The sequence below is a fragment of the Tachysurus fulvidraco genome, chromosome 1, assembly GCF_022655615.1.
Source record: "Tachysurus fulvidraco isolate hzauxx_2018 chromosome 1, HZAU_PFXX_2.0, whole genome shotgun sequence".
Classification (NCBI taxonomy): Eukaryota; Metazoa; Chordata; class Actinopteri; order Siluriformes; family Bagridae; genus Tachysurus; species Tachysurus fulvidraco.
The window spans coordinates 43996515-44018481 of record NC_062518.1 but is presented as its reverse complement, the minus strand read 5'-3'; the positions used below and the strand labels follow the sequence as shown (position 1 = coordinate 44018481).

The following is a 21967-nucleotide window of genomic DNA, read 5'->3' as shown; positions in this document are numbered from 1 at the left end:
ATCAGGAAATGTATCAATCATCCTTTATCAAATGTTCCAGAAAGTTCTGGATTACAACATTTCTGCCTGAGCTTTTGATTATTAAAGGGCCCAGTTTCATCTCGGAGGAGCTTCAAGAGCACACGCTAACCCCCCCCACCCCCCCCCCCCAAAAAAAAAAAAAAGCAAGACATCCTGTCTTATGTGCAGCCTGAGGTCTTGCGTACTGTAACATCCCATAATGTACCATACAGGGAGTTTTGCTGGTCAACTTGCACCATAAACCTCTTGCTAATTAATCTTTAAATTACCGACCTGCGAGAGCGACTGTGTTTGAGAACGGCTGGTAGATGATTTAGCATGTAACATGCAGAACGTTCTGAATCACGGAGTCTGATTCACTGATTAACAGTCAGTGACATTTGATTTTTGGACTCACCTGCCTGATTATCTACATCTGGCATCCTGGTCATGACGGGCATTTGAAACTGTGAGAACTCATTAATAGTCATAATTTAAATGAATTCACATGAAATGGAATCCAGATTAATTTATATGTACGTATGCTGTGCAAACCAACACACTTGCACCATCTGGGAGAACTGGAGGAGCTGTAGTGAAGGTATCGTGACCCAGAGGACAGTGTATTCTTGGCACACTTTTCTGTAGCCTCGTTCTTTCTGTCCGAATTCGAATGGGGTCTATTCAAGATAGCTTAGCTTATTTTTTGGACTTTTACCTTGTTTACAAGATACCGAGCCCAAAATCTTGTTCCTTTTATTGTTGAATTTTTATTGGATTGTTTCTCCAAATGACCATGAAGGTGTGGATAATGGTGAAAACAACCCAGTTCTTACAGATGGACTGAATTAGCTGACAGACGAATGCTCAGATTCTCTGCAGCTTTCTGAGGAGCTAAATCATCCTAAAGCACAAGTGAAAATAAGATTCACCTTACAGGAGTTTAGCAGCTACTTCTACTTGTGTAGTCCTGCAGTAAAGTAAAAATAGCTTAGGAAATGGACTGGATAGATGTGATGGCTCCAAAACATTACAGGAATAATAACAGATGAGATAATAACAGATCAGGATGGAAACTAAGATTCTAGGACAGCGGTGTCCGATCTTATCCACAAAGGGCCGGTGTGGGTGCAGGTTTTCGGTCCAATCAAGCAGGAGACGCCTGATTCCACCTGTTTAATCAGTCGTTCTTGGCTTTTAGTAGACTCTGGTGTGGCTTCTGCTTGGTTGGGATGAAAACCTGCACCCACACCGGCCCTTTGTGGATAAAATCGGACACCGCTGCTCTAGGATAATGAAATTGTCCCGCTTGATACGTGATGATGAAGATGTAGCACAGCACAGACTCGAGTAATTTATAAGCGCAACACATATTTAACCCATATATCTACAATGTATTTTGTATAGTTGCTCTGTTCATTCCAATAAGTTCCATAATTTAGTCCAACCTTTATAGTTTAGCCCGAGTGTTTAACATTAGTCCACCTTTTTAGCGTTTATTCCTGCAGTGACGGCGAACCCTTAGCAGTTCCACCGCATAGTCAATCTTTGACCATTTGTCCCACCATTCCCACATAGTCCAGTTATTTATGCCCACCAATTAATCCCGCAATTGTAATCCATCTGTTATTTAGTCTCACCTTTTAGTCTGAAATCTTTCCATTGTCCCAGTGTCTCATGATTTCATGATTTGGTCCCACTTTTGTCTCACCAGCTATTTAGACCCTCCTATTAGTCCTACCATTTGTCCAAAATGTTTTCACCAGTTAGTCCAATGACATTTGGTCTCACCATTGAGTGCCAGTTCTACCATTTTAGTTTGTCTATTCAATAGTAGTAGCGAACTAATAGTTGGTAGACTCTGCTATAACATGTCCAAATATGCAGTATGGCAAGGTTTGTTAGCCGCAGTATGGTCTAGGAGTTGAGCCCAGCACCACACAGGACAGAGACTGTTGTATGTGCTGGTGGGAGCAGTACCAAGTGATGGTGCAAGACATTTTGTCCCACCCTGTTTCTCACTCATCTACGTAGGTGAGTTTGCTAACCTTCCATATGTTTGTGTATTTTCCATTAATGCATACTCCTATGATATAGTCTCGGGCATGGATGTACATGTTCCTCCACATTCCTCCATTTTCCTGTGGTGTAGTTGAGATTATTTCTCCAGCCTGCAGGGGAGATTCTTGCACAGCAATCTGAATTCTTCTCGTTTCACTTTTCTTAATTTGTTCCTTATTTGCATGAGCAGATTTATGGAATTACTAATGTGACAAAAAGTGCCTTGTTTCAGAGGGTGCGGTGGTGCGGAGGGGTGTACGGAGATAAAGTCCCTCAGCTGTCACGGTCTTAAAATAGCACAGCCGTGGCACTGAGACTTGGCTGCGGTACTCTTTGGCATTACCGAACGACTTTGCACGTTGCTACACCTGCTGATCTTTTTCTCTTTGTATCTTTTGTCCATTGAATTGAAAGCAGAATTCATTTATCCGGCGTGTGTGAGTTCTTAAAGCGTTCCCCGTCATACAGTAATGGGTTTTCGTACTGTATGTAATGTTTCATGGGTGTTTCAGGGATCGGTTGTTTATTTAAGTAGCTGCAATAGCTGCAGTTTATTTGCTTCAGGTTGTGATGTTGATATTTTTTTATCCATCCAACATCGTTGAAGCTTATTAAATGACTAGATCGACAGATAATGTGCATGCCGGCGATGTCTGTTAGCAGTGCCATTTATTAAGCCTTAATCACTGTGCATCCCTGTTTTTAATGGACAAAGGGGATGTCAGGCCTCTGGTGATGTTTTTATATATATATATATATATAATGAGAAAATGTTAGTCTCTGGATAAATGGCATGAATGTACATGTATGGAGATGGATTGGTATAGATAGATGGGGTAATGGGTTGGTAAATGGGATTGAATAGATGGATCGAGATCTAGAGATGGATAAATGAATGTACAGGCCTTTATAGTTTGGTCTGCATGATCAGTTTTAGTGCAAAATAGGCTAGAAGTATATAGAGATGGATAGAAAGATCGATTTATAGACGGATGAATAGATAAAGATAGACATGGGTGGATAGATGGGGATGGATAGATGTACTTATAGAACTGGATTAATAGATGGGAAGATATGGATGGCTATAGATGGATAGAGAAATGGACAGATATATAGATGGATGGATGTGGTAGCCTAGTGGTTAAGGTGTTGCAAAACCAATCTGAAGGTTGTGAGTTCAATTCCCATGTCCACTAAGCTGCCACTTCTGGGCCCCTGAGCAAGGCCCTTAATCCTCAATTGCTCAGTTGTATATAATGTAAGTCTCTGGATAAATGGCATGAATGTACATGTATGGAGATGGATTGATATAGATAGATGGGTAATGGGTTGGTAAATGGGATTGAATAGATGGATGGAGATCTAGAGATGGATAAATGGATGTACAGGCCTTTATAGTTTGGTTTGCTTGATCAGTTTTAGTGCAGAATATTTAATAAAATATTTAAGCAATAACATTTGGGTCTCACTGCTTCTGCTTGAAGCCCTAAAAACCCACTGCTCCATACAGCAGAAACTCAGAGCTGTGAGCGTCCACACACTGACCATAAAAACGACAGAAATATGACTGAGAAATATGACTGAGGTGCTCAAGGGCACCTCAGTCATGGCCGGCCCGAGACTCCTAAGGTTGTGGGTTCGAGTCTCGGGCCGGCCATGACTGAGGTGCCCTTGAGCAAGGCACGAACCCCCCAACTGCTCCCCGGGCGCCGCAGCATAAATGGCTGCCCACTGCTCCGAGTGTGTGTTCACTGCTGTGTGTGTGTTCACTGCTGTGTGTGTGTTCACTGCTGTGTGTGTGTTCACTGCTGTGTGTGTGTTCACTGCTGTGTGTGTGTTCACTGCTGTGTGTGTGTTCACTGCTGTGTGTGTGTTCACTGCTGTGTGTGTGCACTTTGGATGGGTCAAATGCAGAGAATGAATTCTCTGTCACGTCACACTGACCATAAAAACGACAGAAATAGCGTGATGGTAAGTGTTGTTGTTTGCGGCTGTTGGAGGATAAACACACATTTCATCCAGATGCCCTGAAGCACTTGTTCATTTTGATAACTCTTCCGGGGGACACGGTGGCTTAGTGGTTAGCACGTTTGCCTCACACCTCCAGGGTTGGGGGTACGATTCCCGCCTCCGCCTTCTGTGTGTGCATGTTCTCCCCGTGCCTCGGGGGTTTCCTCCGGGTACTCCGGTTTCCTCCCCCGGTCCAAAAACATGCATGGTAGGTTGGTTGGCATCTCTGGAAAATTGTCTGTAGTGTGTGAGTGTGTGAGTGAATGAGAGTGTGTGTGTGCCCTGTGATGGGTTGGCACTCCGTCCAGGGTGTATCCTGCCTCGATGCCCGATGACGCCTGAGATAGGCACAGGCTCCCCGTGACCCGAGAATGAATGAATGAATGAATAAAACTGTTCCCGTGTTTGTTATCTGTTCTGTCAAAATGTGTTCTGTGTGTCGAATAAAAAAAAAAGGATTGGACTGGAAGGTTTTTTTTTTCAGCTTTCTTTGGAGATTTGCCTGCAAATCAATCCCAGGTCTTATTATTAATAAAAAAAATCTATTTGTAATCCACTGGCTAATCTGATTGGTCAGAAGATGTTGAACAGCAGCTCTGACAATAACACAAGTTTATACTAACACGTAAAGTGTCTGAAATCATGAATATGATGTATCCGGTATGGAGCCATGTGGGGAATTTGGGTAATATTTCTTAAGCATCTAAATAAATCTTAGTGTTTTTGTCCTCAGCTCTGGAGAGGGAGATGTCGGCGAGGCAGAGCCGGGAGGAGCTCATCAAACGGGGAGTGCTGAAGGAGATCTTTGAGAAAGGTGAGCACGTTCATAAGATTCGTATACAACAGCACTGATGAATCAAACGCAGAAGGCAGTGAGTCAAATGTGGCAACTGCTCAAGCGAATGCACTAGGTACTGAATCGAATGCAGAAGGTAGTGAATCAAATGTGGTAGGTAGTGAATCGAATGCAGTAATACTGAGACGAATGCGGTAGGTAGTGAATCGAATGCGGTAGGTAGTGAATCGAATGTGCTAGGTAGTGAATCAAGAGCAGTGATACTGAGACAAATGCGGTTGGTAGTGAATTGAATGCGGTTGGTAGTGAATCGAATGCGGTAGGTAGTGAATCAAGTGCAGTAATACTGCGACAAATGCGGTAGGTAGTGAATCGAATGCGGTAGGTAGTGAATCAAGTGCAGTAATACTGCGACAAATGCGGTAGGTAGTGAATCGAATGGGGTAGGTAGTGAATCGAATGCAGTAGCTACTCGATAGAATGCAGAAGGTTCTGTCTCTGTATGTTAGCTTGGATGCACACATTTGTTCTTATTTTATTTATTTAATTATTATTATTGAGGAGACAAAGTTTTCCTGTAGTTTACTTGATAATAAACTAATCTTATCTCAGTAGAGCTTTCGGTTTTATTGGCTTGAAAATTTTACTAGGAGTCAGATGAGACTTCAATTTATTTATTTATTTATTTATTTATTTATTTATTTATTTGGCATGCGGACCTTCCAAGTCCCTGTTATTTGTTTCTATAGCAACGAGCAGATCTGGAGATCTTGTGTATGGTGTTGTATTTTGACAATTCTCATTCATACTTCTTTTTGCAAAGATTCACAATTCAGAGTCACAAAGTAGTATCGGATTTAGCGGATTGTAGGGATTCTTTATTTATTTATTTATTTATTATTTTTTCATCCGTCTGTGAATCATTTGCATATAAGATTGGCTGCTAGTTTTTAGTCATCTAAGAAGTGTTTGTGTGTGTGTGTTTGTGTGTGTGTGTGTGTGTGTGTGTGTGTGTGTGTGTGTGTGTGTGTGTGTGTGTAAATAGTGTGTGATTATGAAAGAGCAGTTCAGTGATGCTCACGCTCTCTCTCACTTTTTACCCCTCTAACTCACACCCCCTTGTCTCTCTCTCTCTCTCTCTCTCTCTCTCTCTCTCTGTCTCTCTCTCTCTCTCACATACGCAGACTCAAGGATGGCTGTAGTGAAGCAGGAGGTGAGGCTGGAGAATGGTTTGTGTGCGACGCCCAACCCTTTAGAGAGCAGCCGAGCGACTGAGCTGCTAATGCAGGGACTGACAGACGGCCACGGGGCGGGTGAGTGGGAGGAGCTAAAGCTGCAAAAAAAAAAAAAGCATGGGGAAAGAAAGTAAACTGTCCAAATGTGCTCAAATCCTCTCAGTGCCTCGATCCACTGTTTAGATTAAACGAATAAAAAATAATTGTTCAGTCCTGATTTTACAAAATGTTCCTAGAGTCCGAAGGTTCCCAGATTTCTGTGAAGCATAATGAACCGAGGACAATGGCTCCTTGTTTAATTACAAATATATATTGTAAGAAAATCTTTGTCTTGTATACTTCAGCAGTATTGACACATCATCTTCTTCTTCTTAACACAAGATGTATCTCTTCATTTCCTGCAGCTCCTCTGGAATTCCGGGCCTCCATGGAAGGCAGTGTTTGTCCTCAGGACCAGTCACTGAAGTCGTCCCTGGTTCTGCCTGCTAAGAAATCTGTGGTTTTTGCAGGTGAGGTTCAGGAGAACTCTGCGAAAGCTGCGCTCTTCCACAAGCAGCCGCCAGCTCTGCCGCCCAAGCCTTTTACACGGCAGATCAACCACAGCATAGGTGAGGAAGAGCGCTGGGTCACATGACCACAGCTTTCCTTTAACCCCTGATCCTGAAGGGTTTGTGTGTGGGATGTGGTTAGGGACAAGCCTTTCTTCTTCCTTTTCTTCATCCTTCATACATTTCTCCTTCTTCTTCTTTCTTCTTCTTGTGACTGAATATGGCACTTCACGTCAATTCACTCGGATGCATCACCTGATGTCTGTTGATCTTCCTCCTCTCCTTTTTCTTCTTGATCAGAGCCATGTCAGACCCTGAAGCTGCCCTGTGTTCAGGGCAAACACTCTCCTCCTCTTCCTCCTAAGAAAGTGATGATCTGCGTGCCATCTGGAGGTCTGGAGCTGCCTGTCTCGTCCCCGAGCCCTCTCGCCACCTACCCTGGGAAGTGCACTTCCATGATGCACCACGGCAGCCTGGGGGGGCATCACGGACACCCGCACCAGCTGCAGTACGGCAGCGTCCCCAGCCGCATCATCGAGGAGCTCAACAAGACGCTGGCGCTGTCCATACAGAGGCTCGAGAGGTCAGTGTGAGGCTGCTGAGACGATAGAGTCGGGGTTGCCAGATGTTATCAGAAATCCAGCACAAGGCTTGAACCTAGCACAAAATATTCAGGAATCATATTCATCTTAGCTTATATGATATCCTGGGTTTTTAGTAGATAGAAACATTAAACCATGCATGATGACCTCCATGAAGGACAAAAGCATTTAATCTCCGAGTAAAAAAGTAAATAAAACACGCTAATAAAGCAGTCTGCACTAATCAGGTGTTCTGTTGAGACGAACAAGCAGAAATGACGTTATTTTTGCGGAGGGAATAAACGGCTAGTTGTGAGAACCCTTCATTAAAACTTAAGCTTAGCATCACATTTTTAACTTAAACAGTGTGAAGGATGTGCTCTGCCTCCATTTAGTCTTGTATAATACAGAATAATAAGATCGAGTCAGAGCTGCTCTGTAGCTGAACGGCTAGCTGTATTAGCATCAGAGCATTGTGGTGTAGTAGCATTCAGTTGGAGAGCATGTGAAAGGTTACACAGGATACAGAGCAGGCTAACACACTCATCCCCGACTCCATGTCCCACTTTCACCACCTCTCGTTTTCTCTCCATTCTCTCTCTCCCTCTACCTCTTGCTCCGTTCCCTCTCTCCGTTTTCTCTCCGTTCCCTCTCTCTCTCTCTCTCTCCCTGTGTTCACTTCCTGCATTGCGTTTGGCATGGGGACAGAGTTCTAGCGCTGCCAGTCTCTTCCCGATGCCAAGCCGGCCACAGCTTGTGTCTGTTACGTAACGGACCGGAGATCCATTTTGGCTAAACATCGTTTTCCTTTCCTCAAAGATTCTGCAGCTCTGAAACAAACCCTGTCGTCTCTCAGAGCCGATCGCTTTCTCTAAATCTGCTGTGTGGAGTTTTATTCTGTTTATTTTCATTTAAATTTTCGAGAAAAGCGTATCAGTTTTTCGTACATGACCAAATCCAGATGAGGTGAAATAAAGCTTTAAAGGAGCAGTTTGTATTTCTTGAAAAAAATTTTTTAACCTATAAGAACTTTTTCAAATTTTTTAACTAGATAAATCAGAAAGCCTTTCTCTCTTATACTGTAGCTTTCAGGACCAGAGATCAAATCCTACACTTCAGTGTGTCTCCAAATGTTTTTTTTTCCCTGTCATTATTTTCTTTTCCAGAAAATAAACTGCAACAGGAACCTCAGTCACGGGTCTAACCTAATTGGAAGAGTCGCAATACTTTTTTCCTCCTAGATTAAACATAAAGCTTTTATGGGTTGATCAGAGGGGAATTTTATTGTTTTACAATATATCTTTGGGGATTTTATTTGCATGCTTAAAAAGGTAGGGTCTCCTTTGTTTGAGAAGTGCTTCAGAAAACTGAGTCGGGATGACAAACAAAACAAAAATCAAAACAAACATGTAGCCAATGAGCAGAAAGGGGCGTGTCTTGTCAATATGGGTGGAGGGAGTGTTCAGTGCGCATGTGTGACATTAGCAGAAAACGGTTTTAACATTGACATGGAGGATAAAAACAAAGAACGAAAGCGAAGAAAGGCTTACGATAAGACAAGAAGTAGGACGTGTTAATATAGGATCAGCTTTCCAGCGCTGGAGAGAACTGAAGGAGTGTGGGCGGAGCTATCAATACAGGGGTGGGTTAGGGGCGTGTTTGTTTTAGTGATTTCAAATGTCAACATTTGGCTTTCAAACAACAGAGACCCCACCTTTAATTTGACTATGCACAGAAACAGTAAAGAATCTTATTTTTATCTGAAGTTGTAGAGGAAGTGATGACACAGCTACGTGATTATGAATAATCAGAAGAAGCTCGAACGAAGAAGGAAATGCAGGAAAAAAGGCCAAAGGTCTCTGAACATGACATGGTTGCTCCTACAGCTTACTGCTTCAGTCTGGAAAAAAAAACAGTTCTATCCCTTTCGCAGTCTGGTTCCTCTTAATGTTTCATCTCAGGGAGTTTTTCCTCACCAGCTTCGCCTCAGGCTTGAAAGATGTTGACAGCATTTTTAACAATGTCAAAGATTTCTATCATGTAAACTTCTTATGCGAACCTGATGATCAGGGATTCAGGTTAAACATCTGTAGTGTCATGTATTTGTTTATTTATTTATTTTTTTTTAACTAATACATATAGATAATAAAAGAGATAATAATAAGTGTGTGTGTCTCTCTTTCTCTCTCTCTCCACCCCTCAGTTCAGCATTGCATTCTGGGCAGTGTGGTCTTTTGGAGAGCAGACCGGTGCCCACAGTGGTGATCGAGTGTGAGGACGATAAAGAGAACATGCCCAGTGAGTCAGATTACGAGGACTTACCCAGTATGTACAAGGAAGACCTGGAGGAAGAAGACGAGGAGGACGACGACGAGGACGACGACTCGCTATTCACGAGTGAGTCCAGATTAAAAATGACTTACATTTACAGCTTTTGGCAGAAGCCCTTATCCAGAGCGACGTACAAAAATTTTATATATTACAAACAGGGAGGAAAATGCTAGTGGAACTGTTTCACGAATAAGCAGGTCTTCAACCGTAGTTTGAAAATAGCCAGTGACTCAGCTGTCAGGACCTCTAGGGGAAGTTCATTCCACCACCTTGGTGCCAGAACAGAGAAGAGTCTTGTAGTATTCTTACCTGGATAGACGGTGGGACCAGTCGAGCAGTGCTGGTAGCTCTGAAGGAGCGAGGTGCAGTGTGAGGAGTGATAAGGACTTTGAGGTAAGAGGGAGCTGGTCCATTTTTGGCTTTGTAGTCCAGCATTGTTGTTTTGAATCTAATGTGTGCAGCTACCGGAAGCCAGTGTAGGGATCGCAGCAGTGTGGTGGTATGTGAGAACTTAGGCAGATTGAAAACAAGTCATTCAGCTGCATTTTGGATCATTTGCAGAGCACGAATTGCGTTCATAGAAAGACCTGCCTGCAGTGAGGTGCAGTAATCCAGTCTTGATATGACAAGAGACTGAAAAAGTACCTGAGCAGCCTGTGTGGACAAAAATGGCCGAATCCTTCTAATGTTGTAGAGAAGCTACCAACCTGAGCGAGTCACATAAGCAACATGAGAGGAAAAGGACAGTTGATTGTCCATGTTAACCCCAAGGTTACGAGCTGTGACTGAAGGGGAGATCAGATTGTTGTGCAAGGATATTGTGAGATCATATTGTAGTTTTGCTAGGATTGAGCTTTAACTGATGAGCAGTCATCCACGATGATATAAGTTGTATATCATCGGCACAGCAGTGGTAAGAGAACCTGTGTGAGGAAAAAACTTCACCAATAGTGAAGAGAGTGAATATACAGGGAGAAAAGAATAGGACCAAGTACTGAGTCCTGTGGGACACCAGTGGAGAGTCTGCGTGGAGCAGATGTCACTCCCCTCCATGTTACCTGTTATGTGATCTAGAGGCTAACACGTATTGAACAGTTGATTAGGGTTTTTTCTTCTACCACATCGCGATGTCCTTCATAGTTCTGGTTCTTTCACACATTATAGCGGGCAGCAAATTGTTCAGAATGTCCATCGTACAAGACGCAACAAATGAGCTGTTACCATATTGATAATATATTTAACTGATATGTGGTAGCCTAGTGGTGCTGGACTACCAATCGGAAGGTTGTGAGTTTGAATCCCAGGTACACCAAGCTGCCACCCTGAGCAAGGCCCTTAACCCTTATTAAGTTAATGATGCTAGATCGGATGTCAGATCTCATTGAGCTTGAGTTTAAAGAAACTGAGAGAAGCTCGTCTCATGCAGCAGAGTGCTTTAGGGACGAGATGTTCAGCACTCTGGGTGAAGGAAGGGTTCTCAGCAAGGAATGTTGTGTTCTGATTCCTGTGTGTGTGTTTGTGTGTAGATACTTTAGCCCTGAAGGTGATGAGAAAAGACTCGCTGGCTATAAAGCTGAGTAACAGGCCGTCTAAGCGGGAGCTGGAGGAGAAGAACATCCTGCCCATGCAGACGGATGAGGAGAGACTCGAGTCCAGACAGCAGATCGGCTCCAAACTCACACGGTCAGAATAAACACGTACACACACGAGAAGAAAACTGTAAGGGTTCAAATCTGTGTCAAAAATATTTGTCAAATCGAGTCTACATAAACATGCAATTCTTTTTATGGTGCAAACTGAACTGCTTTCCACACAATTTGTGCAATGTTAGGCTTTATTAGCTGGGTGTTAAGTGCAAGCGAGCTGGTGCATGTGAGTGCAGTAGAGAGAGAAAGTGTGTGTGTACTAGAGAGAGAGAAATGGTGTTGGGGTGTGTGTACTAGAGAGAGAAATGGTGTGTGTGCACAAGAAAGACGGGGTGTGCGTGTGTAAATGCGAGATTGAGAGGGAGTGTGTGGGCGAACGAGAGAGAAAGAGTGTCTGCAAGGGAGATTGAGGACATGTATGAGGGAGTGAGTGTGTGCGTGTGTGTGTGTGAGTGAGTCAGTGGGCAAATGGCCCAGTGAATGATGAAGGTTGTCAGCATCTCGTGCGGCTTCATCCTGTTCAATACACTACAACAGAGCTGACCTAATTTCAGTGTCTCTCTCTCTCTCTCCCCCCTGTATATGTCTCTCTGTGTCTCTATTTCTGTCTTTATGACCTATACCTCACTGTCTCTCTCTCTCACACACACACACACTCTCACACACTCTCTCTCTCTCTTACACACACACACTCTCCCTCGTGCACGCGTGCTCTATTTCGCTCTCGCTCTCTCTGAGTCATCCCCGCTGCACTGCGTCCTTGACTGTTTCCAGCTAAACGAGATTAAAGCTGTACAATATGTTCTCCTCTTTAACGGCTCCAGAAGCCGCAGTCGCTGATGACTGATGCTGCATTGCTGCATCTGCTAAATAAACCAGATCAGGGCCAGACATGTTAAAATCATTTAGCACATGCTGATGGACAGAGTTCCCAGCACCACAGCTGCATAATAGCAAAAAATGCCAACTGCAGATGTGAAATCCAGCCCTTCTTGGCTGTGTTAAGCTCAGCATCTCTAATACATTTTATTGTCAAGGCAGCGCTAAACGCCTAAACTGTATGAACATCTGTATTAAACTGTGTAATGTTTTTAATATAGGATATTTTTATAATGTTTTAACATTTAGTTTATTTGACTTGATAATTAATGAATATCTTTTATTAAAATGTTTTAAAGGTTAGTATCGATTATTCATCATTCATTGCGACTGTATATTATTGGTTTGTGCACTGAGGATTGTAAAGGACTGTTTTATCCTAAGGACACATAACGTGCAGCTGTCACTACGGGTCCGTCTTGCTTGCGTAACCTCGTTACGTCATTGGGTTTCACAGTGAGAGCAGTTGTGTAACTGTCTTGCTGTCTAGATATACACCAGACCACTGAACACAAACAGTGCATCACTGTCATACAAATGGTGTGCAAATTAGTACAAATCATGGTAACTAACTGGAAAAGATTTACTATCAAGGCTTTCCAATCATGGGATTTATCAGGGATGGATCTATTGTCAAGGCTTTCCAATCTTTACTTTCACAAATTCACCTGTCCCTTTCTATTCATGCTAACATTCCTCTCCTCTTCATGCTATTAGTTCCTCCCTAACTTTGGCCATCTGGCTACCTCTGTCCATCCAACAATTTCTACCTCCTATCTTTTGACACATCTGTCCCTACCTCTGGCCGTTTCTCTATTCCTGCATTTGGTGGATTCATGTTCATCTGTTCATTAATCCCAGCCTCTGTCCATCCATTAATCCGTTTTATCCCTCCCTACCTTGGCTGGCTGTCCCTCCATTGCTATCACCTCTGGCTGTCTTTCAGTTCACTTGCCATGACTTCAGTTCTGAAGGCCATAACTTTTTCTTTTCTAACAGACTGTATTCAAGGTTTCAGTAATTATCTGATACATTGCTGCCCAGGTTTAAAAGAGGAAGAATGTTGCTGTACAAACTGCTGTAGATTCCTGTTGTCACTTTGCTAGTCTTTTCAGCCAAGTGTGAAATTTCACACCAATGCATCAGTATGTAGTATGTCCACTGTAAGCTTCTGACTGTTTACGTTGTTTGTGTGTGTTTGTGCTTCACAGGAGACTGAGCCAAAGACCCACAGCGGAGGAGTTGGAGCAGCGAAACATTCTGAAACGTGAGTGTTCATGATAGATATCGCCTGCTTACTCCCTGAAGTGTGACTAAAAGTGTGACTTCAGTTTCCCCCGGCTGTAAAACACCTGTTTATGCCATGCACATCTTTTTTCCTGAAACTCCCTCAAATGGAGATATAAGGCAGTCTCTAATTCTGTCTTAAAATAATGTTTACTATCACCAAAGTACTATTGCACAATAATGGTTACTGTTGCACAAAAATACCACAGCAGAATACTGTCAAAAAATACCTCAGCAAAATACTGTCAAAAAATACCTCAGCAAAATACTGTCAAAAAATACCTCAGCAAAATACTGTCAAAAAATACCTCAGCAGAATACTGTCAAAAAATACCTCAGCAAAATACTGTCAAAAAATACCTCAGTGGAATACTGTCAAAAATACCTCAGCAAAATACTGTAAAAAAAATACCTCAGCGGAATACTGTCAGGAGAATGCTGTCAAAAAATACCTCAGCAGAATACTGTCAAAAAATACCTCAGCAGAATACTGTCAAAAAATACCTCAGCAAACTACGGTCAAAAATACCTCAGCAAAATATGGTCAAAAATACCTCAGTGGAATACGGTCAGCGGAATACGGTCAGCGGAATACGGTCAGCGGAATACGGTCAGCGGAATACGGTCAGCGGAATGCTGTCAAAAAATACTTCAGCGGAATACTGTCAAAAAATACTTCAGCAGAATACTGTCAAAAAATACCTCAGCAGAATACTGTCAAAATACCTCAGCAAAATAGTCAAAATATCTCAGCAGAATACTGTCAAAAAATACCTCAGCAAAATACTGTCAAAAAATATCTCAGCAAAATTCTGTCTCAAAATACCTCAGCAAAATTCTGTCTCAAAATACCTCAGCAAAATTCTGTCAAAAAATACCTCAGCAAAATACTGTTAGCAGAATACTGTCAAAAATATATCTCAGCAAAATACCATCAGCAAAATATTGTCAAAAAATACCTCAGCAAAATACCGTCAGCAAAATATTGTCAAAAAATACCTCAGCAAAATACCGTCAGAAAAATACTGTGAAAAAATACCTCAGTAAAATACTGTCTCAAAAATTCCTCAACAAAATACCTCAGCAAAATACTGTCAAAAAATACCTCAGCAAAATACTGTTAGCAAAATACTGTCAAAAAATACCTCAGTAAAATACTGTCAAAAAATACTTCAGCAAAGTACTATCAAAAATACCTCAGCAAAATACTGTCAAAGTATACCTCAGCAAAATACTGTTAGCAAAATACTGTGGAAAAAATACCTCAGCAAAATACTGTGGAAAAAATACATCAGTAAAATACTGTCTCAAAAATTCCTCAACAAAATACCTCAGCAAAATTCTGTCAAAAAATACCTCAGCAAAATTCTGTCAAAAAATACCTCAGCAAAATTCTGTCAAAAAATACCTCAGCAAAATTCTGTCAAAAAATACCTCAGCAAAATACTGTCAAAAAATACCTCAGCAAAATACTGTTAGCAGAATACTGTCAAAACATACCTCAGCAAAATACCGTCAGCAAAATATTGTCAAAAAATACCTCAGCAAAATACCGTCAGCAAAATCTTGTCAAAAAATACCTCAGTAAAATACTCTCAAAATTCCTCAACAAAATACCTCAGCAAAATACTGTCAAAAAATACCTCAGCAAAATACTCTTAGCAAAATACTGTGAAAAAATACCTCAGTAAAATACTGTCAAAAAAATACTTCAGCAAAGTACTGTCAAAAATACCTCAGCAAAATACTGTCAAAAATACCTCAGCAAAATTCTGTCAAAATATACCTCAGCAAAATACTGTTAGCAAAATACTGTGGAAAAAATACCTCAGCAAAATACTGTCTCAAAAATTCCTCAACAAAATACCTCAGCAAAATACTGTGAAAAAATACATCAGTAAAATACTGTCTCAAAAATTCCTCAACAAAATACCTTAGCAAAATATTGTCAAAAATACCTCAGCAAAATTCTGCCAAAAAATACCTCAGCAAAATACTGTGGAAAAAAATACCTCAGCAAAATACTGTGGAAAAAAATACCTCAGCAAAATACTGTGGAAAAAAATACCTCAGCAAAATACCTCAGCTAAATACTGTCAGCAAAATACCGTCAAGAAAACACCATCGGCAAAAGTTTCTTGTTACCAAACTATTGTCAGTTAAATATCTTTGATGAAATACTTTTGCAGAATTCTGTTCTTTTCAAAATATTATCAAATTAGCCTTAGCAGTACTCTGTTTCCTGTCAACAAACCACTGTCAAAAATTCTGTAGAAACGTTTTTTTCCAGAATACTGTAAAAAAAAAAAAAAATAAATAAATAAATAAAATTCACAAAATTCGCATTTGGCAAAATACTGTCAACAGAATGCTGTCTACAAAATACTCTTTAATGTTGTCAACATATTATTGCCAAAATACCTTTAGCAAACTATTGTTAACAAAATTTTACTTTTGCAGATTTGTTTCAAAATAAAGTTTACTATATAAAAACTATAGTCAAAAGACTGTCAACAAAATACTGTTGTAAAAATACTTTAACAATATACCGTTTGCTTAATTTCAAGCATCTAATGATGTGTTTTTACTGCAAAACCTTTTTTGTTTTGTTTTTTTGTACAGGAACCTTATGTGGTTTTTAAGACTAACATAGGTTCCTAAACTGTAGTTCCACTTCCTGCTCCATACTAGAAGGTGTTTATTGGTCCAATGCAAGCTTTTTCTTACAAAGCACTTTAAAATCAGTGTTTCCATTTAAGGAACCCGTTTTTGGCTGTCGGGGGAACGGGTGATCTGGGGGTCTGGGTAGGATTTTACAAATCAGAAGGTTGTACGTTCAAATCCAGGCACTTTTCTTAATGGAAGTTGCTTTAGGTTAAAGCTTCAGGGAGTTAACTTTTGCGGCAAGAGTCTTAATGTAGTGCAGAATATTTGCTCATTTTTCTTGCAACTCATGAATTGAAAGAAATTTCCCAAAGTTACGTGGACCCAGTGCGAAGCAGTTCATGACTTATCTAGACACAATAACGTAAAAAAAAAAAAGGTCCGCTTGATGGATTTAGGATAAAGTGGTTTATCTTAAAGTTTCATTCTCCACAAAAGAAAGATTGAAGTGTTTGCTGTAATAGCTTCATCTGGTTCTGGGGAAGTGTCTATTCTGTAAGTAAAGGACAGTTTAAGTGTTTGCAGTACAGAGTGACCCAGATTCCTTCTTCAAAATATGGATAAAAAAACCCTCCTTTTATACGAACACAAAATCCAGTGGGACGATGGAGTTATTTTTTTATTATTTATTTTTATACTGGGTGCGTTGCAGATGCCAAAAGGCAGAATCTCCTTCTGATATGTTCCAGACGATTTTCAGCCTGCAGTTTTTTTTTTTCTCGTGATAACGTGCCGAAAAGTTGTCCAGCGATGAGAGCTCAGGGAAACTGTTGGCTTTTTTTTCTCTTTTTTTTCTTGTCTTGCTGAATTTGAACGTCCTCCACTGGCCTAGTTTTCTGTTAGTTTCTCAAAAAGGAAAGTGTGCGCTAGCTTAGCATTCAGAGCATGTTGATCAGGGATGAAAAGAATTTCTCAAGGCATTTTCATCATTGGTAGCCATTAGTGGTAAGCAAACTCTTTCTTAATAATTTTTATAAAGCACTTTTTCTTGCACCTCTGATGTTTGGGTTTTGAATTCCACCTCAGCCTGTACACCAGCCTGGGGTATACCCTGCCTTCTGCCCTGAGTCCATTTCGGTAGAGGCTAGGTTCCCTGTGACAGGAGAGGGATGGATAGAAAAAAACAGGAATGGATGGATGGAAAGGATTAGAGGGAGGGAGGGTGGTATGGTTTGATGGAGATGGGGATCTAAGGATAGATACATAGAAGGTGGATAGATGGATGGTTGAATGGAGGGATGGAGGGAAGGATGGATAGATGGACATAGAGAAGTAGAGAGGATGGACGGATCAAGGACGAATGGATGAAGAGCAGGATGGAGGCCAGATGAAGGAATGGATGGATGGAAGGAGGGCAGGATGGAGACAGGGAGGGAAGGAAGGACTGATAGAAGGAAGGAAGGATGGATAGAGAGAAATGGCAGTAGGGAAAAATGATGGATAAATCTTTATGTTGTTGTTTTTTGTTCATTTCCTGCAGCACAGAATGAGCAGGACGAGCTGGAGGAGAAAAGGGAAATCAAACGGCGACTCACACGCAAGGTGAGATTCAGCTCCATACTTCACGCTTTCACGTTTGGAGTGTTTCACGTTTCGTCTGAACTCGGACACCAGAGTCTAGTGTGGCTTATGGCAGGTCGTCTCTGACCGAGTAATGACGTCGTGTCTCCGAGCGGTTTCTTCCCTTACAGCGTCTCACTCAGCACCTATTGATGTCAGATGATTCATCTGGAATTACACATTACTGCCTCTGGTACAAAGAGCTTTTAGGGAGCGAGTCAAAAGATGATTATATTCTGTTCTTCTTTACCTGAAAAGAACAGACCGCCTTCTGCTGGAAGTCTTTGTGAACGTTTTGCGTTTGTCTGGTCTGGTTTGACTTAATTCAGTCTCCGTCTGGGAGAGCAGACTGAGGTTTTTAAGAAATAACAGACAACATAGAAACAACCTGATCAGCAATCTTATAAATTGTTTGTCTTTAGTGACCAGGTTTGTTTATTGGGAGATTTATTAGAGAGATATTGAGCCGTTGCTTAGCAACCCAGACCATCAGAGGCCGAATAACGTTTCTTTTAAAAAAATGGATATGAGTAAAAACATCCATGTTACTGTCAGCCTTGACCGTTAGTATTTACCAATTGGAAAGGCGTAATTACAATGTCAGGTGATTTTTCTGTCTTTTGAGATGAGTAAGCATTCAATTTCAGCAAATTTACATGGAGTTCATGTACGTTCAATAACGTCTTTCCGACGTGATTTGAACCCGCCGTTAGCCTCATCGGTGACCAAAACATGTTTGTGTGGGCGGGGCTTCGTTCTCTGTTGTTTTATTACTTATTCCTAAATAAAATATTTAACTAGGCTGTACTATGTATCATAGCATTATAAAATCACTATGAGGCATTATGAAGAGTTGCAGGCTCTGCTTGTAGCGGATCGCTGATCATTACGCTCTTCTACGCTTGCAGCTCAGCCAAAGGCCCACAGTAGAGGAACTACGGCAGGCCAAGATCCTGATCCGCTTCAGCGATTATGTAGAAGTAGCCGACGCTCAGGACTACGACCGGCGGGCTGATAAACCCTGGACACGCCTCACTGCTGCAGACAAGGTACAGTATGTAAGAATCAGGAGCTTAACCTGTATAGAACAAATGCTACAGAGATGGATGGATACATGGGATGGAGTGTGTATTTTCTGCAAGGTTTATGCATCATCACTATGTACACATCGTTCTTGTTTGAACCAGTTCTTCTCTGTGCCCTGATCTGACAGTGGAGCATTTAAGCCGTTTTATTGCCCCAGTGAGCATTTTATTCCCACGTTTCCCCTTTGTACCTCCATAACAAGGGTGTTGGAACGTTTTGCGTCAGCGATGGGAGCAAAATGGCAGATTTAAACTCACAGCATGTGTGAATAGAGCAGTGACGCTTGCACAGAAGGACACTCGGTCGCTTACGTTACCCGCAGCTGACTGGTGTTTGTTTTTTCTTCAAACAACAAAAAATAGGTTCGGATAAATGGATTTTTTTTGGAGGGGGGGGGTTCTTTTAAGAATGAGGGATTTTATTGTTGGATTTCTATAGACTTATCACAATGAGAAGCACGTGAACCGAGAACATTCCGGAGTTAATCCAAGCAGGATGAAGGTCAGAAACAGACTCTCCAGAACCAAGACTTGAACAAGATTCGATTTTAATTGATGGACTCAGGGTCAAGTTTACAGCAAGGTTATAGCTTTCCTTCAACTGCTTCCTCTCTGTTTGACATCTACTTTTAAGGATATTTCTGGCGTAGAAATGAATTAGGAGGAGGATTAAATACGTTGGCGGTAGAAACATCTCCGTGAGCGCCGACTGGCATCGAGTTCCACGTGTTTAAATTTATACCGTTTTTAAAAATATTTTCAAATGGAATCAAATGTAAAATCCGTATCAATTAATTAATTAATTAATTTCTTTTTTTATTTAATGTCTAATTTACATTCGGTGGAATTGAATGTTTATTAATAGCTATTTAACTTGCATTACATTTGCCTTTCATTAGAATTCTAATGAAATGTATTTAATTTAGATTGAATTACACTTATCCAATTTATCCTTTTTTCCTATCTAGGTTTTTTAAAAGGTTATAATTTTTGTGTGTCGTTCATAATAAAGCTCAGAATGCGGTGATGCGAGCTGAGGACAGAACCGGTACATTTTTGTGTGTGTTCTTATGAAATCTCTTGGCAGGGATATAAATGATACATAGCTTTACAATTAGAGAGCTATTTTTCCTCTCATGGCCGTGTGACTGTCTGTTTTCAGGCTGCCATACGGAAAGAGCTCAACGATTACAAGAGCATGGAGATGGAGGTGCATGAATCCAGTCGCCATTTAACCAGGTACAGAGAGATGCACAAGAGGATTATGGGGGACTGAAGGAAGAGTATATTGTGCGCTGACTTTTGAGCAAATATATTAAATATATTTTTGTGCACAAGTTGCAGTCAGAATTGCATGACATGGTGATAACATATTGGGGTGAAAACGATTAAACAGCAGTAAAGGGCACAGAAACGCCAAGTATGAATATGCAAATTAGGAAACTGTTAGACCTCAGGAAGCCACGCCCCCTTTTCTGGTTTAATTGCATGTATTCTGAAAAACATTTCACTCTGATTCAGACTGTGTGTCTGTGTGTGCGTCTGTCTCCGTCTGTGTGTGCGTCTGTCTCCGTCTGTGTGTGCCCGTCTGTCTCCGCGTCTGTCTGTGTGTCTGATTTATTTATCTGCAGGTTTCACAGGCCGTAGACGAGTGTAGACCCGGACCGGACCACACTGGACCAGAGTTCCCGGGTCTGGACCTCTTGTTCACTCTGAACCACAAATGCTGGTCAAATCGATGGTGCACGAAAATCACACAAAAAGCCAAGTTCTACAGAGGGAGGGGCAAATATTTATTTTATGCCTTTTACAAAAACCCAGGACATCGCCCCAAAACCTCACCAGCCTGAAATTTCGCTGTAAGAAGGGGGGGAAAATCTGTGTTTCTGATCATTTTTTTCGTTTATTTTTTCCTCCAAAAATTTTTCTGGTTCACCTTTTTCTTTTCCCCCCCTTTTTCCCCCCCACGTCTTCTCCAGGGCGGTCAGAAGGTGGCGCTGGAGCACTTCGGCTCGGGGGGGTGGGGGTGGGGAGTATGGGGGGATATTTTATGGTGCGAGCTACGAAAATACGTGTTTAGAGCGTCGTCTCTCTGGCGCCCTCTGCTGGCCAAAACCGTTACACACACACACACACACACACACACACACACACACACACACACACACACACACACACACTGTACAGACTCTATGGACCTCTGCAGTAAACTGTGAGCGGCGGAGCTCAGACGGCGCTTTGCGCTCTCGCCACGTGTACATTATGTTTATACGGATTATTGAGTAGAATATTTTAAACGTGTAAAATTCATTATTATACAAATGAGGAACGGAAACCTTTATTTAAAAAAGGAAGGGCTTGCTCGAGGGGATCGGATCAGAGGATGCAGATGTACATGTACATGATTATATATGAAGTGTCTCTTTTTTTTTATTTTAATTGATTTTTTTTTCATTCTGAACCTGCTATTTTTTTCCTCATTATTATTATTATTATTATTATTATTATTATTATTATTATTATTATTATTCCTTAAAGATGAATAGCTCAACCCAAATCTCAGTTCGAAGCCCAGGGAAATTTTTTTTATATATATATACGTGTATTTTATTTTATTTTTTTTTTATTTTATTTTTTTTTGGCCAACAGAAACACACACACATCTGCTTGTAGGATCACGGGATTGTAGGTTCACGTACGTGCACTAAATATTACCCCACGTTCAACTTGATATTACTTTGATTTCTGAAGCTGATCAGACTGAGCAATATTTTTTATGCCTGTAAGGAAATGTCATAATACGCCTGTGAAATATCTGCAGTAATCTTGTTTATTATTATTATTATTATTGTTATTATAATTTTTTTTAACATTGCTGTAACTTGTAGAATGAACTAAACCACTCTGAAAGCCAATATTCAATGTGGTTTTTTTTGTTTTATTTTTATTTTTTTTTATTATTATTTATATAACTTAAATTTTATCTGAACTCTAAGGATATTTATTTATTTAGGATGTTTATCACAGACATGGGTATAAAATGCATGTGTACTGACATGAATGTGACATGTCCATCAAATCCACAATCGTCAGGTCTGGAGTTAATCATTCTCTCAGAAAACTTTTTTTTAATTATTATTTATTTATTTTTAGTTTATTTTTTTCAGTTTAGTTAGGTTAACAACAGATCCCGCGTTTCTATGGCGACACAAGGTGTAATTCCTTATGATCTCCTAGATTCTCATCTCGATCTTCACCACCACTGATCACGGAACGAATCGACT

The 21967-nt window shown here is 41.0% G+C and overlaps 1 protein-coding gene across 3 annotated transcripts in view; it reads left to right on the top strand.

Annotated features, from left to right (window-relative positions):
• LOC113662233 (phosphatase and actin regulator 1-like) overlaps window positions 1-21678 on the top strand; it is a 62524-nt gene extending 40846 nt beyond the window's left edge. For 2 of the 3 annotated variants that reach the window (XM_047809609.1, XM_027176965.2), the window contains exons 3-13: window positions 4805-4885; window positions 6052-6180; window positions 6507-6710; window positions 6951-7233; window positions 9435-9628; window positions 11089-11245; window positions 13299-13354; window positions 17519-17580; window positions 18507-18647; window positions 19846-19922; window positions 20315-21678. In XM_047809609.1, the coding sequence (XP_047665565.1) occupies window positions 4805-4885; window positions 6052-6180; window positions 6507-6710; window positions 6951-7233; window positions 9435-9628; window positions 11089-11245; window positions 13299-13354; window positions 17519-17580; window positions 18507-18647; window positions 19846-19922; window positions 20315-20330 (1400 nt within the window). In that variant the 3' untranslated portion in view covers window positions 20331-21678. Of the gene's footprint in view, window positions 1-4804; window positions 4886-6051; window positions 6181-6506; window positions 6711-6950; window positions 7234-9434; window positions 9629-11088; window positions 11246-13298; window positions 13355-17518; window positions 17581-18506; window positions 18648-19845; window positions 19923-20314 lie in introns of those variants that run through there. The other variant, XR_007139682.1, reaches the window with a different exon arrangement.
• The last annotated feature ends 289 nt before the right edge of the window (window positions 21679-21967 follow it).